The following is a 16,860-nucleotide window of genomic DNA, read 5'->3' as shown; positions in this document are numbered from 1 at the left end:
TGTCTTGCTCTCTACCATATCTCAGATTGATAACAGTACCTGGCTCATAAAAAATGCTCAGGAAATATCCATGGAATGCATTCACAAGAACATCATAGCAAGCCTGTAAGGAGGGAGCATTAGCTCTAAGTCACAGATGAGGAAACTCACTTTGGGGACACTTGCCCAAAGTCATTCAGATGGGCAGTGCCAGTGATGAGCTCTAACCCAGGTCTCTGGATTTAAAGCTACTTATTCCCATCAGTCCTGACACCCCAAGAGAGCACGAGCATGAGAAAGTCTGCTACATGTATCGCTGTGAGCCCCGGACCCACACGCAGTCCCAGGTAATGTTTGCTAAACTGGCACGAGGTTCCAGAGCCCAGCGAAGTGGTAGAGAGCTGGGCAGAGGGCGGGGCTGCATCTTGACTGCAGAAGGAGCTTGATCTCTGCCAGGGAAGATAGCATTCCTGTCCTCCTGCCCCTCACCCGCAGCCCCCAGGGATTTTCCTCTGCCGGTGGGTGTCCTCACAGCTTTGACAAGAAGACTCAGTAGTTGAAGTAAGCCTTTTCCCCCTGCAGCCTGACTCACCTTGACTCTTCTCAGATGCTAAGTGGAGCTACTGCAGTAGCTGAGATGGAAGGGCTTTGAATGTGGAGGTCACTCCCTGTGTAATGCCCATATAAGTCCTTAATCAGTTCCCTTCAGAGGCCTTGTTGGTCCCTAAGATGAGGTCCCTAAGATGAGGCCAAGCTGCACACCTGAGACATTCGCCCCGGTGCCTTGTCCCTGAGTCTAAACAGGTGTGTGGCCAGATGTCCCTTTCGCCACAAAGGTCACCTTGGCGTGACAAGAAAGGCAGGAATGGTTCTCTCGTAGTCTGAAGGAGGTTTGTTTGTACAGGGGCAGTCCCCCGTGCCTTCCCCTGCCGCCACCTCTCATATACCCCATGTGGGTCCTTATTATACATCTGTTTTTGTTTAAAATGGTGTAGTTAACTTCCTCACGTCCATTTTCTCGATTTTTGCGAGAGTGAGGCCCTAACTTCAAAGAAATCCCCAATCACAGCCAAATGTGCTTGGCTTCTCTAGCAGAGGCCCCGCAGTGTCCACTCACATCTACAGATACCCAGCAAAGGACACCTAGTGATCCCAGGTTCATGAAAACTAGTATTACTAGAACCCTTTGAACTTGATTAAAGACTTGGCTTTCATATAATTCTGCCCTGGACATTTAATAAACAAGCAGTACGGTGATGTCCATGGAATTGAATTCTGAATAGCATCTCTGTGTGTTCTTCCAAGTAGAAAATTCTGCTGAGTACTGGGAATAATAACATTGGTCTTACCTATTCAGGTCCTACACAGTCAGTGAAAATTAAAAAACAAATGGAGATTGAGTGCTACATTTTAATGTCCTCTACATGGAACATGAATATCAAATATCCTTTTTTTGAGAAAACCTGAGGGGCAATACAAACTAAATAGACTGCATGTGGGGAAAAGGCAGAGAGGAATATGAAATGCCTGAATGAGAGTTTATAAATCACTTTTTTAGCAATTAGCATATTCCTAATTCCAGCTCATCCATATCCCTAGTTTCTTATCATTAACTGGACCAGGGACCCTCTGAGAATCCAGGGAAAGCTACTGACCTTCTCCCCAGAGGAATGTATTTAAATATAATTTAAATATATTTTTTGGAGATTCCAATTTAAATATACTTTTGGGAGATCCGAGATCCTCATAAGTCTGTGATGAACTCGAATCTAAGCATCCTTCTTAACACATTGTTGGTATAGTGTTACTTGGTAAATCCTTTTCAAGGGCTGTTTGCTGGGATCTATCAAAATATATATCTTTTTACTGAGAACACATCTCAGAATTTATGCTACAGATACACTCATACAGGTGCAAAATGATATATGCGCCCCATTACTTTTGCAACCTTGAATAGAAAGATTGAAATAACCTAAATGTTCATCTCCAGGGGATATGACTAAGTAGCTGTGTGATGGAATAGTAAACAGCTATTAAAAAATGAGGAAGCTTTTTATGAAATGATATTAAGTGATCTCTGAGGTATACTGTTTTATTTATTTACAAAAAAATTTTGGCCAAACCCTAAGGCATGTGGTATCTTAGCTCCCCAACCAGGGATCAAACCCAGTCTCCCTGCATTGGAAGGCAGGGTCTTAACCACTGGGCTTCCAGTGAAGTCCTTTGTTTTATTAATAAAGGTTCAGAATTGTGTGTGTAATATGCTGCGTGCATGTGTGCTAAACCATTTCAGTGGTTTCCAACTCTTTGAAACCCTATGGACTGTAGCTCACTGGCCTCCTCTGTCCATGGGATTCTCCAGGCAAGAATACTGGAGTGGGTTACCATGCCCTCCTCCGGGGATCTTCCTGACCCAGGGATCAAACCTGTGTCTCCAGCACCTGCTGCATTGGCAGGCAGGTTCTTTATCACTAACTCCACCTGGGAAGCCCGTGTAATATGCTACCATTTATATATTTTAAAAAGGAAATATATATATATATATATATATATATATAAACATTTATCTGTTTACATAACAAACTATCTTTCAAAGAAAATAAAGAAACTAGTAACCTACATTGCCTCTTAGGTGATGAACAGGAGGTGGGAGGGAGAATTTTCTCTACATATCCTTTTGTACCTTTGTAATATGTTCCATGTTAATGTACTACTATGCAAAAATTAAATCAGTTTTTAAGGTAGTTTTATTAAATCTATATAATTTAATATGATGCAGTCACTGAGAATGATGTTTCAGAAGAATGTCTCATGACTTGGAAAACTGGCACATATTAGAGAAAGGGCAGAAAATTGAATTATGAACTACTTATACTTACCTCTTATTTTTCCTTATGATTATATGCCTACCTATATTTCCTAAATTGCAATAAAATCAGTTAGAATTTATTAAAAAGAAAAAGACTCCTTGTCCAGATGACTTGCAAGTCAGAATCTCCTTACAGAATCAGCCTACACCTTCTCCAAACACCAGTCCCATACTTACACAGGTTTTGGACAGCCATGAAATCCAGGTGGCTCAAGCTCAGCTTCCTCCACTGGCAACCCCTAAGTCTTCAACTTCTTGAGTTGTCAGTCAGTTAATAACAATTACTAGACAACTGAAATCGGTCTTCTTGACCCCTTCCTCTCTTGGTCCTCACCCAGCCCCCCACCTTCTACCCACAAACTGGCCACCAAGTCCTTTGATGCTACTCCTATGATCTCATCTCTGATGGGTTCCTCCTTCCAAATTTCTGCTGCTCCTCCCTGAGGTGGGACCTCACCAGCTCTCATCAAGATCTAGTCTTTCCCTGGCTCTACTGAGGCATATTTATAACATATTAGGTGGATGGGACCTTCTGTTCCCCTGAGAGTACCCAGTGAGGTAAAGACCATCCTTTCCATGTGACACTCAAGGACCATCATGGTCTCCCCCAACTTAACCTCAGAGACTCGGCCCCGACACTCTTCTATCACTGCTCTTGCTCTCCGGTTGTCACCCTGAGCAGCCCACATACCTTTACACCTCTGTTCCTTCTGCCCAGGATACCAGCAATCTCCTCTGTTTAAAAAACTCTTTATCCTCCTTTCAGACACAGCTGAAGCGTGCCCTTCTCAGTGGATGCTTGCTTGGTCTTCTTTCCATCTTGTACAGCAGAATTCATCACTGTGCTCCCACCCAGTCTGTAGCCTAGACAACCCTACTCCCTGTATAGTGTCAGAATTCACTGTACATGCTCGCGTACCCTCCAACATGTAAGCTTCCCTAGAGCAGGACATTATTCATCTTTGTAGCCTCACACCTTGGCACCAGACAAGGAGCATAAACAAAGCACAATAAACTGCCTTTGAGTAGAAAGTACAGTGAAATTGGTAGGAAAATTATACCAAATAAAATTTTACTTTATATACAACTTCTTGGCCACAAATCTAACGCTGCAGTAAAATCTGGTTGCTTTAGTATTTAAGCCCTGGACTGTTTGACACAGGATATTTTACAATATTTGCCTAGCAGTCTTCACATGCAGACACTTCACAATGAAGGAAACAAGTTGATACTAATTCACTTCAGCGGTTAATTTACATTGTACTGGCCTGCACATCCGTATATTTATTTAATGCCCAGAGCATTAGCCTTTCATTCACAAAGCTCAAAAGAAGATGAACAGACTCCACTAAAACTTTTCAAATATTTTCCAGTCAGGCTAAACAAAACAAAGAACATTTCACCAGAAAGGCATGCTTTGTTTAAATGATTACTAAGTTAAAATTAGGGGTAAAACCAAGGACATTGTGTAGTGACATGTTTAGATTCAGTATCCCCAAAGGAAAAAAAACCAAAAAGATATCCTTGCTCTTAGTTTATAATAAAATATAAACCAGTCTTCCATGGAAAGCAGACATTTCCTTTCATGGGGTTGGTCTCCAGGCCTATGGGAGTGCATCAAATTAACCAGACAACACTCACTGTCACATAAATTTTCCTCAGTGCTGCAGTAGACAAAGGAATTTCTCAATGTGGATGTGTTTGTTTTACCTCACTTCTGGGTCCCTAAGTCAAGCAAGCATCTGTCAACAGCTTTTTGGTGGCAATGAAAAAGGTCCCCCAATTCCCACTCTCAGCTTTCACTTTCAGGGGATTAGTGAGTCTGTCTTTGTTCCCAACTTTGATAAGTACCTGATCAGGTCTCCCATCTGTCAAAAGGTAGATTACTTGTGTTTCTTCATCAGCAAAAGCAATTTGCAGGGCACTCAGGGTGTTTGTGGAACTTCCAATCTACAGAAAAGAGAGAGAGAGAGACATACCAAGTGTATACTTCAATCTCAGAAAAAGAGCTCACAAAGTGTTATTCCCTGCCTCCAAAAAAAAAAAGAAGGTATTTGTGAAATAAAAGATAAATTTAAATTATATTGAGATAATGATTTCAGTCCAGGAATTCAAGAAGTTGAATCCTTGGATGTATCATAAAAGCGTCTATGCAGATAGTCCCAGGAGAGCTAGAAGCTGGGACAATGCATTTCCTGTCCTATTGACAGAGCTCTTAATTCAATTTTATCTTTGTGTGTTTCTGTGGGAGGCACTAACTCAGTTACTGTTCATTCAGCTGTCAGCACGGCTTAAACACGCAGCCTGAATACACCCGGGTGGGGACCGTGTTTGTTTTCAGCCAGGATTGATTCATGACACCCAATATTCAGCAAACACAAGTGTGGTGTCATGGGCAATGTGGAGGTACAGGAAGCTGTAAAACTGTAAAATTTCTGCAGCTCTGTCCAGGGATGGAGAGAACTGTCACTCCACAATAAAAAAGAGCCAGACAAACAGCAAGTATGTGACTTTTGTTACATTCATGAGAGAGCTCAGATCACAGGGCAACCAACTGGCCCAAAATCTGGGGAGAGGTGGGCATCTGGAGAGTCCGGTGAGATGCAAGCCCTGGCTCCTGGGACAGGATGCAGCCAGACACTGAAGGAGAGCTGGGTTGGGGTGGCTGGTGAACCAGCAGAAGCTGCGGGTATATATTGGCAAGAGACCACAATATGGGGGCATCGGTGTTCTTTTTTTCTTTTTAAAGTTGTATTTACTCATTATTTATTCAGTTTTATTTATTTATTCACACCCAGCTGTGCTGAGTCTTTGCTGCTGCATGCCGGCTTTCTCTAGTTGCAGTGCATTCTCATTGTGGTGGCTTCTCTTGGAAGCACAGGCTCTAGGATGAATGGGCTGCGGTAGTCATCGTGCATGTAGTCATCGTGCATGGGCTTACTTGACCCATGGCATGTGGGATCTTCCTGGACCAGGGATCAAACTGGTATCTCCAGCATTGGAAGGCAGATTCTTAACCAGTGGAATGCCAGGGAAGCCTGGCATCAGTGCTCTCTTGAAGACTGTTTCACCACAAACCCCACAGGGTATTCACAGGATAGACTGAGAGAGCCTAGAGAAAATCTCCTTCATACGGCAGAACTGAGGGAGAGATTCAGTGACACAGGAACATCCACAGAGACCCTGTTCTCTCTCTCCCCTGCAGAACAAAAGCTTTTGTGTGTGTGTGTGTGTGTGTGTGTGTGTGTGTATGTATGAGGTAAAGGGCAGTAACGAACATACTCATCCTCAGGGTGCTGGTCAAAACCCAGAAGGCTGGGGAATGGAAGAGGAAACCACAAAGCCCCTACACCTGCAGAAGGAGCAGGGCTACATTCTGGACTCAGAGATACTGACAAAGCCACACCCCTGAGACTCCTGGACACCCGGCCCGACTAACGCTGAGGCTTATTCAGAAAATACCCATCCCTGTTACTCCCCTAGAAACATCAACTAACAAGCAACCTGCAAGAGAAAAGTTCTCTCTGAAGCCCAGTGTAAAGGGAAAAATCAAAAGCTGAGGGTGGAGCAGACAACCTTCTGGTACATCATCTCTCACCCTAACACAAAGCATCACTACAATAATGTGAGGGCTATGGTGCAAACAGACTAACCTCAAACCCAGTCCAGCTCTTAATTAGATTAATTTAACCCATCCCACTGGAGAAGGAAATGGCAACCCACTCCAGTACTCTTGCCTGGAGAATCCCATGGAGGGAGGAGCCTGGTGGGCTACAGTCCATGGGGTCACAAAGAGTAGGACACGACTGAACGACTTCACTTCACTTCACTTCACTTCACTAACCCATCCCACAAAAGAAAGGCATGCTCTTTTCCAGGCATAAAAAAATATTTATCTCAGTCTCTATATACTGCAGCTCTATGATGTCCAGCTCTTAACAAAAAATGTGTTGTTCATTGCTCAGCTGCTAAGTCATGTCTAATTCTGCGGTCCCATGTACTGAAACACTCTAGGTTTCCCTGTCCTTCACTATCTCCTGGAGTTTTCTCAAACACTGTCCATTGAGTCCATGATGCCATTCAACCATCTATGTCACCCCCTTCTCCTGCCTTCAATCTTTCCCAGCATCAGGGTCTTTACCAATGAGTTGGCTCTTCATATCACATGGCCAATGTATTAGAGCTTCAGCTTTAGCAAAAAATAAGCATATCAAATAGAATATACAACACACTATCAAGAAACTAAAGTACTCATCAGAAACAAACTCAGATGTGACACAGATGCTAAAACCATCTGACAGAAAATTTTAAATATCTGTGATTCATACATTAAAACCTCTAATGGCAAAGGTGAACAACATTCAAGACCAGGTAGGTAATTTCAGCAGAGATGGAAACCTTAAGAAATAGCAGAATGGAAATGCTACTAATGAAAAACACAGTAAGGGGACTTCCCTGGTGGTCTAGTGGTTAAGAATCCACCTTGCAATGCACGGAACGCAAGTTTGATTCCTGGTTGGGGAACAAGATCCCAAATGGCAGGGAGCAACTGAGCCCCCAAGGCACAACTACTAAGCCAGCGTGCTCCACAGCCCAGGCATCACACCTAGAGTCTGTGTACTGCAACCAAAGACTTGATGCAATGGAGATTGCATTCATGCATGCATTCATGACACAATGAAGATCCTGCGTGCTGCAATAAGACCTGACACAGCCCAATAAATAAAAATAAACAAACAAAACATGCAATAGGAATATGAAGAAATCTTTTAAAGAGTTCAAAGTGCTGTGTCTCTATATATCAACAGGGATTGGTCCAGGACCCTTTCTCCCATAGATACCAAAATCTGCAGATGCTCAAGTCTGCTAAATAAAATGACATGGTGTTTGCATATAACTAATATACATCCTCCCATCTACTTTAAATCTTCTCTAGATTATATGTAATATCTAATACAGTTTAAATGTTATGTAAATGGTTGCCAGTATGCAGCAAATTCAAGCTTTGCTTTTTGAAAACACTCTCCGACATAAATCACAGCAGGATCCTCTATGACCCACCTCCCAGAATATTGGAAATAAAAGCAAAAATAAACAAATGGGACCTAATTAAAATTAAAAGCTTCTGCACAACAAAGGAAACTATAAGCAAGGTGAAAAGACAGCCTTCAGAATGGGAGAAAATAATAGCAAATGAAGCAACTGACAAAGAACTAATCTCAAAAATATACAAGCAACTCCTGCAGCTCAATTCCAGAAAAATAAAAGATCCAATCAAAAAATGGGCCAAAGAACTAAACAGATATTTCTCCAAAGAAGACATACAGATGGCTAATAAACACATGAAAAGATGCTCAACATTACTCATTATCAGAGAAATGCAAATCAAAACCACAATGAGGTACCATTTCATACCAGTCAGAATGGCTGCTATCAAAAAGTCTACAAACAATAAATGTAGAGAGGGTGTGGAGAAAAGGAACCCTCTTACACTATTGGTGGGAAGGCAAACTAGTTCAGCCACTATGGAGAACAGTGTGGAGATTCCTTAAAAAACTGGAAATAGAACTGCCTTATGACCCAGCAATCCCACTGCTGGGCATACACACCGAGGAAACCAGAACTGAAAGAGACACGTGTACCCCAATGTTCATTGCAGCACTGTTTATAATAGCCAGGACATGGAAGCAACCTAGATGTCCATCAGCAGACGAATGGATAAGAAAGCTGTGGTACATATACACAATGGAGTATTACTCAGCCATTAAAAAGAATACATTTGAATCAGTTCTAATGAGGTGCATGAAACTGGAGCCTATTATACAGAGTGAAGTAAGCCAGAAAGAAAAACACCAATACAGAATAATAACACATATATATGAAATTTAGAAAGATGGTAAGGATAACCCTGTATGCGAGACAGCAAAAGAGACACAGATGTATAGAACAGTCTTTTGGACTCTGTGGGAGAGGGCAAGGGTGGGATGGTTTGGGAGAATGGCACTGAAACATGTATATTATCATATGTGAAACGAATCGCCATCCAGGTTCGATGCATGATTCAGGGTGCTCGGGGCTGGTGCACTGGGATGACCCAGAGGGATGGGATGGGGAGGGAGGTGGGAGGGGGTTCAGGATCAGGAACACATGTACACCCATGGTGGATTCATGTCAATATATGGCAAAACCAATACAATATTGTAAAGTAATTAGCCTCCAATTAAAATAAATAAATTTATATTAAAAAAAAGAAACTTTCTGGAATTAAAAAATCCATCTGGGGTTGGTTGAATCCATGAATGAGGAACCTGTAGATACAGAGGAATGACTGTAAGTTCAAAATAGCCAAGGAAAGAATTAGTGAACATGAATATAGAGCAATAGAAATTATCTAAAATTAAATGCAAAGAGGAAAAAGAACAAAACAGAAAAGAGCATCAGAGAGCTATGGAGCAAATGGTCTGGTATATGCTTAATTGGAAACAAAGCAGAAAAGGGAAAAAGAGGGTAGAAGAAATATTTGAAAAAATAATGGTTGAGAATTTCCCCAAAACAATGACAGATATAACCCCATGGACCCAAGAAGGTCAGATAACATCAGGTAGGATAAATAAATGACCTAACACTCTGCCAGTGTGATAGCTAAGAAAGCCAGGTAGTGAGCTGGGACTTTCATCCCCACCAACTGTAACATGGCCTCCCTGCTCAATGATGTCCATTCCCACTTAGCAGTGAAAAGGTGTCCCTCCCCATCAGGTTTCAACAGAGTTCCAGTGGGGAACCTGAATTTCAACCTGCACCCAGAAGTATGAGGCAGGGCCCACCTACTACACCCCTGACAGAGCAGTGTCAGACAACGCCGACTAAATAGGAGGTTAGAATAATATCCAGAGTCTCATAAACATAAGACAAAAATGTCTAGGATTCAGTTGATAAACACTCCTTCATACCAAGAATCAGGAAGCTCTCAACCTGAAATGAAAAAGATGATAGCAACAGCAAGAAGACGGAGATGTTAGAATTATTTGATAAAGATTTTAGAGCAGCTGTGAAAAAAAAATGCTTCAACTAGAAATGACCAATGATCTTAAAACAAATGAAAACTAAAAAACATCAGCAAAGAAATAGAAAGTCTCATGAAAAAAATAAAAGACAAGAAGGAGAACCAAGTGGAACTTTTAGAACTTAAAAATACAATAACTGAAATTTTATAAATTCTCTGACCTATGCCAGCTGACCACAGCTCGGTGATATCAGCACACAGCACATTTAGAGCACCTGGGTCATGTTCTGAACTGACTTGGTTGATTTCTGGACCAAATCAGTCCAAAGACTAATAGAGGAATCTGGTGTTCTTGAAAATGAATTTTACACATTCAGCAAGCAAGCAAAGGTACTTCAGTAAAGGTTTCTAAAGAGAACAGAATCACAGTGTAAAAACTGATCTGACATATTTTTAGCCATTTAGATGAGACTGATTCTATTTTTTAGTGATTTTTATATAAAGAGGAACCTGCTAATGTTTTTATCCAATGAGAGTACATATATAACATCCTGTTATCACAAACTCTAAATTAGCACACTCTGAATTAAGATATTTCCCGTTACCTAGAGTCATAAAAGAAACTTCAATGGATAATCCTGGATGTTTAACAAGCTGAGAATAAATTTAATACTCTTTTCCAGCGTATTATGGCCAATTAGGACAAAATGTTACAGACATTATTCCTTATAGAACAGATTTCCTCCTCTCGTTATTTATTTATTTAAATTTATTTATTTTTGTTGTGGTGCATGGCCTGTGGCATCTTAGTTCCCCAACCAGGGATCCAATCTAGGCCCTTGGCAGTGAAAGCACAGAGTCCTAACCACTGGACCACCAGGAAATTGCCCCTCCTCTCGTTTTAAAAAGAAAAACTTTTAATTTATTCATTTACTTATTTTAGGCTGCCCTGTTGCTGTGCATGGGCTTTCTCTAGCTGTGGAGAGCGGTGGCTCTCTCTTTGCTGTGGTGCACAGGCCTCTCGTAGCAGTGGCTTCTCTTGCTGTGCATCATGGACTCTAGAGCTTGAGTTTAGTAGTTGTGGCACAGGGGCTGAGTTGTCCCACAGCATGTGGGATCTTCCTGGATCAGGGATTGAACCCATGTCCCTTTGGCAGGTGTGGATTCTTCATCAGTGAACCACCAGGGAAGTCCCTTTCCTCTCATTAAAAAAAAGAATCCCAAAGGAACTCCAGAACATTCCAATGATAGTGCAAACCCTGCTCGTTAATACTCAGGGAGCTCCACTAATGGCCATGTGTAGCTTCCTGTCAAATCTGGAACTCTAATTCAGGCAACGAATCATTTTAAAGTTATTTATGATCCATATTTCGGAGAAGGCAATGGCACCCCACTCCAGTACTCTTGCCTGGAAAATCCCATGGATGGAGGAGCCTGGTAGGCTGTAGTCCATAGGGTTGCTAAGAGTCGGACACGACTGAGCAACTTCCCTTTCACTTTTCACTTTCATGCACTGGAGAAGGAAATGGCAACCCACTCCAGTGTTCTTGCCTGGAGAATCCCAGGGACAGGGGAGCCTAGTGGGCTTCCGTCTATGGGGTCGCACAGAGTCGGACATGACTGAGGCAACTTAGCAGCAGCAGCAGCATGATCCATATTTGACTTTTTAAGAATAGTCCTTGGTCTCAATTTTAGTATATCTTAAATATGTGGAATGCTATGTGATTCTAAAAAAAGAACTTTTAAAATGAAGGTAAGTTCAAGACAACAGAAAACTTGAGAAAAGGGAAATTCTTCCCAGTAGTCTGTGTAGATATAAAGTTCTCCAAGTAAAATAGACCCCTGAAGAAGTGATTTTACCTTTTCATCACACCCTGCTGCCCTATCTCTGTCCTGGCTTTCAGCCCTAACCACTCACATTATACTGTGTATTTCCACAAGTTCATTACTTTTGAACAAAATCCACTGTTTAAAATAGCTGTAATATATCATTTGAAACAAGGATGAAGTCTCAGAAGAAACAAATATGAATGTTTAAGTAAAAAAACTATATTTTGAAATTTGTTTTCATAAACAGACTGAGACTTGAACTGAGGGCAGTGTTGTCAGTAGAAGCCTATCTAAATGTTAGATATCAACTAAAAAGATTGGATTAACATGACCTTTGTAAGTAAAACAAATGTCTATGTGAAGCCATGGCCATCCTTGGAGTTCAAAGCAGTTTCTTAAGCATTTCTATCCTGATCTCTGTTCTTCTCCCAGACCCAGCCTCTTTCTTACCTTAATGTCTCTAATCCAGGCCTGGGCCCCTTTCAGATTATCCTCATTGATTTCAACAAGTTTTTCCTGCCAAGCACTGGCTTGAGCATCAAACTGCACAAAATTGAATTTCTTTTTATGTTTCAACTGTTCCTGTAAGCGATAATTATTATTTAGCAATAAAAATCATTCAAATGTGAGAAGGGATTAGGACAGGTCATTGTTTGATACATTTTAATCACTATGATTTCTTTTTTCAGTTGTAGAAGCTAAAAATTACATTCAATAGAAAAAAATCAAGTACAAGAGGCATTTAAATAAAATTTACATACAGTTTGGACATTAAACTTTACAAATGTATATATGTATGACCATATATCAGATATATGTAATAAGTTTATATATATAAAATATTACATTATTTTTCTTTAATACTGACATTAATGATATACTGAATATGTACACTAAATGCAACATGCTTAAAGAAAAAAAGAAATCCAAAATGGTGTCATCACTTTTTGGCAAGGCTATTGTTACAGTTGCAGATTTGTTCACTTGCCTTCCATCAGCCCATACTTCTCCAGTAGAAGTTCATCAAATTAAAAATTGTGTTTTGTATTTGTCAAACATTCCCTGTGATTGTTTTCTATGGTGCATACTCACTTGAATACCACCAACTCGTGACGGTACTCTGACACCCATTTATAGGTGTGGAAACTAGGAGGCAGGGAGTGTTAGCAACCTGCTTCAGGTTGCGTAACTCAGAGGTGGCACAGGTGGAATAAGGACCAGACGCTCCTGACCAACAGCCTGCTCTCCCCCAACACGTCAGTTCTGGGGCCAGTACACGCAGCATCCCTAACACTCATTGGAAATTTAGAATAAACATGCCCAGCTGAAGAGTATCTGGAAAATAACGAAGGCATGTGCACGCCACAGATTTCAGGATAGAGCAGACCTGGAACGATGGACACAGAGATTCACCTAACAGCCTGTACATTACAGGAAGGACCCACTGACCCAAGAATCTACTTGCAAAGAACGGATGACTCGCACTGGCAAAAAGGATCCTTTTTCTGAAGTGGCTTTCCTGTGGGTTTCTAAGTACAAAGCTGGGCTGAGCATCTCTCATAACCACCGCAGGTCATGACTGGTAGAGATGTACTCATGATGCACAGGTGCCCAGGTGCCTGAGGCCTACAGCACCATCTCACCTGTATGAGCTGGATGACCTTGTTCTTCACCAGGTCCAGTTTCCCCGTCATTGAGTGAGACGTGTCGATGAGGATGTAGACACAATCACTAGGCACTTTTCCAAAGAGGCCTTGACTCCCATCCTGTAACCATTTAATCCTGGGGAGGAAATAGTTGAAAGTGAATGGTTAGAGCCTGTGGCACTGAGAGCATCCTCCTAAGAACTTTATGATACATCTACAAAGGAAAATCAATAGGACAGAAAAATAAATCCAATACTGGGCTCCAAAGCCAAAAGTAAATTACTTCCTGTCATCTGATATTTTGAGGCCTTTAGCTATGACTTCACACCATTTATTCTTCTAACGCTGCTGACTGTAGTCAAGCTAGTAATGCCAGCACATTCCTGAAGCTTCAATGAAGCTTATGGATAGAATCAAGCAACCCCAGATCCCAATAATAATCAAGTGCCACTTGTGTAAGCAGGACTGCTTATGTGGTCCATGCTCAGGGTCCCATCACAGATGTAAATGGTTCAGGAAGTTCATGGTACAGGCAAAGTCTGGAAGAGCGGGCAGGGCAGACATAAAAATACTTGAAATTGAGTTCAGAGTTCAGCAAGCCCCAACAACTAGACTTTATAGGGCAAAACACTGAAGAGAGGGCTGCAAAGGAGAGAAAGCAGGTTGGGGAATGATGGAAAGAGAGACAGAAAAGGACAGAATGTGCTCCAGAGGTCTGCAGGAGGATTCTCTAGAGATTTTGGCTAAGTTACAATCAGGGCATGCATGTGAAAAAACTACTGAAATCAGAGAATAAATCACCAAAAAAGGAATAGCTGGGCCAATTCCTCAGAGCTTACATAGGCCTGGGAATAGCTCATCTTCCAAGCAGTCAGAGTGGAAAGGCCTCCATAATGTATGTGGCACCAAGTAGAGTCCTCACAAGGGTATTGCTTTAGTAATAGGACCAAATGAATCCTGGACTAAAATGCCTCCTTGTTAGCACTATGCTAACATAACTTAAAAGCAAGTCCCAGAGTAACTTAACTGCACCCCAAGTAACTTATCTGCATCACATAACATACATTTTAAAAATATAACAAAATCCAGTTCCCAATAATGTTACATTCAAAATGTCTAGCATCTAGTAGAAAATTATCAGGCACATAGAAAAGCAGGAAAGTATGATTCATAATCAGAAGAAAAACAGATCAACAGAAAAAGACCTCAAAATGACATAGATGATAGAATTCTCTAAAAAGGATGCTACACAGCTATTATAAACATAACTCATATGTTCAAGAAGATTAAGTAGGAATGGAATGAGGAGAGGAAGGGAAGACATAAAAAAAAATCCTCTGAGGAAAAATATACTGTATGCTATTAATAGTAAAGTAGACAGTAGCAGAAGAAAAGATAAGGAACTTTAAGAAAGACATAGCAATAGTAAACAGTTAAAAAAAAAATACAGGGAGAAAAAGGTTTAAAAAATATAACAGAGGATAAGCCACCCATGGAACACTATCAAGGAGTGTAACATATGTGTAATTAGAAACTAAAGAGGAGGGAAAGGGGACAGAAAAATATTTGGAGAAATATGACCAAACGTTTCCAATTTTGTTGAAAATACACCTACAGATCCAAGAAGCTCAAAGAACCCAAATAGACAGACAAAAAAAAAAAATACCAAGACACATCATTATATAATGGCTGAAATCTAGTAATAAAGAAAAAAATCTTTAAAGGAGCCAGAGACAACATAAGAATAATAGATGATTCCTCATCATAAATTATGCAAGTCAAAAGAGAATGGAGAAAAATTTTTAAGGTACTGAGAGATAAAACGGTAAAACTAGAATTCTATACTTAGCAAAAATATCTTCCAAAAATAAAAGTAAATTCAGGAGTTTCTCAGACTAAAACAGCTGAGTAATTCATCAGCAACAGACGTGTGTTGGATCTATACAAAAAGAGTAAAGAGCAACATACATGTCAAACATGTGAATAAGTATAAAATACATTTATTCTCATTTTGAGTCTATTTACAAGACGATAGATTATAATGTATTTCGGGCTTATAGCATAAGTAGAAGTTAAGTGTAGAAGAATAATAGAAAATACCGATAGGGAATGGAAGTTGGAAGACTTTCATGATGTACATGAAGCAATACATTATTATTTTAAGGTAGACTGTGATAAGTTGGGGCTTCCTGGTGGCTCAGGAGTAAAGAATCTGCCTGCAATGCAGGAGCTGCAGGAGACATGGGTTCCATCCTTGGGTCGGGAAGATCCCCTGGAAGAAGGCATGGCAACCCACTCCAGTATTCTAGCTTGGAGAATCCCATGGACAGAGGAGCATGATGGGCTATAGTCCACAGGATCACAAAGAGTTGGACATGACTGAAGCAACTTAGCATGCATGCACATGTGATAAGTTAAAGACTTACATTGTAAATGCTAAAGTAGTCACATCACAACAAAACAAAACAAAGAGGTAGTTAATAAGTCAACAGTGGAGATAAAATGGAATCATAAAAAAATCTTTCTACAAAAGAAAGCAGAAAAAGTTAAAAAGGGAACAAAGAACATGTGGGACAAATAGAAAACAAATAGCAAGATTTTAAGTTTAAATCCAACCGAATCAATAATCACATTAAATGCAAATGATCTTAACACTCTAATGAAAAGTCAGAGATGGTCAGATTAGATTAAAAATAATATCTCTATATATTCTACCAATGAAAGGCCTAGTTCAATATACAATACATATAGGTAAATGAAAAAGGGTGGAAAAAAGATAAATCCTACAGAAAATAATCAAAAGAAAGCCAGAGTAGCTATACTGATTTTAGACAAAGCAAATTCCCAACAAAGAATTTACCAAAGATAAAAAGGGACATTTCATAATAATATGGGAGCTGATTCATCAGGAGGACATAATGACCACAAGTGTTCATGTACTGGCTAATTGAGCTTCAAAATACATGAAGAACAAAGTGATGGAACAGAAAGAACTGGACAAACACAAAACTATACTTGGAGATTCCAGCACTCTTCTCTCAATAATTTATAGAACAATTAAGCAGAAAATCAGTAAAAATATGGAAGATTTGAATAATACTATCAACAAACTTGAGCTGAGATAAAGTACACTCTACCCAAAGAAAGTTTTTTCTTCATATTCTGGGCCACAAAACAGATCTCAATATAAGAACTGAAATAAAACAGTATTTCTCTGTCCACAGTGAAATTAAAAGCTATCAGAAAAATCCACAAATACTTGGGACACGAAGAACAACATTCCTAAATGACCCTTTGGTCAAAGAAGAAATCAAAGGGGAATTATAAAATGTTTTGAGGTGAATGAAATGAAATACAACATATCGAAATCTGTGACAGATAGCTAAAGCAGTACTCAGGAAAATTTATAAAATTAAATGCTTATATTAGAAAGAAAGGTCAAAAACAGTGATCTAAGCATCTATCTTTAAAAACTTAAACTCAAAGTAAAGAGAAAGGAGGAAATAATAAAGATAAGAGTAGAAATCAATGGC

At 40.2% G+C, this 16,860-nt stretch overlaps 1 protein-coding gene across 9 annotated transcripts in view; it reads right to left on the bottom strand.

Moving 5' to 3' along the window:
* Nucleotides 1-16,860, bottom strand: part of VWA3B (von Willebrand factor A domain containing 3B) — a 168,427-nt gene that overhangs the window by 82,483 nt on the left and 69,084 nt on the right. For 7 of the 9 annotated variants that reach the window (XM_070798244.1, XM_070798245.1, XM_070798248.1 and 4 more), the window contains 3 exons: nucleotides 13,325-13,463; nucleotides 12,132-12,263; nucleotides 4,700-4,798 (listed from right to left, as the gene is read on the bottom strand). In XM_070798244.1, the coding sequence (XP_070654345.1) occupies nucleotides 4,700-4,798; nucleotides 12,132-12,263; nucleotides 13,325-13,463 (370 nt within the window). The remainder of the gene's footprint in view (nucleotides 1-4,699; nucleotides 4,799-12,131; nucleotides 12,264-13,324; nucleotides 13,464-16,860) is intronic. The other 2 variants (XM_070798250.1, XM_070798252.1) reach the window with 1 other exon arrangement.

The sequence above is a fragment of the Bos indicus genome, chromosome 11 (assembly GCF_029378745.1).
Source record: "Bos indicus isolate NIAB-ARS_2022 breed Sahiwal x Tharparkar chromosome 11, NIAB-ARS_B.indTharparkar_mat_pri_1.0, whole genome shotgun sequence".
Taxonomy (NCBI): Eukaryota; Metazoa; Chordata; class Mammalia; order Artiodactyla; family Bovidae; genus Bos; species Bos indicus.
The sequence above is the reverse complement of the archived record's forward strand: the minus strand, read 5'-3'. Positions and strand labels throughout refer to the sequence as shown.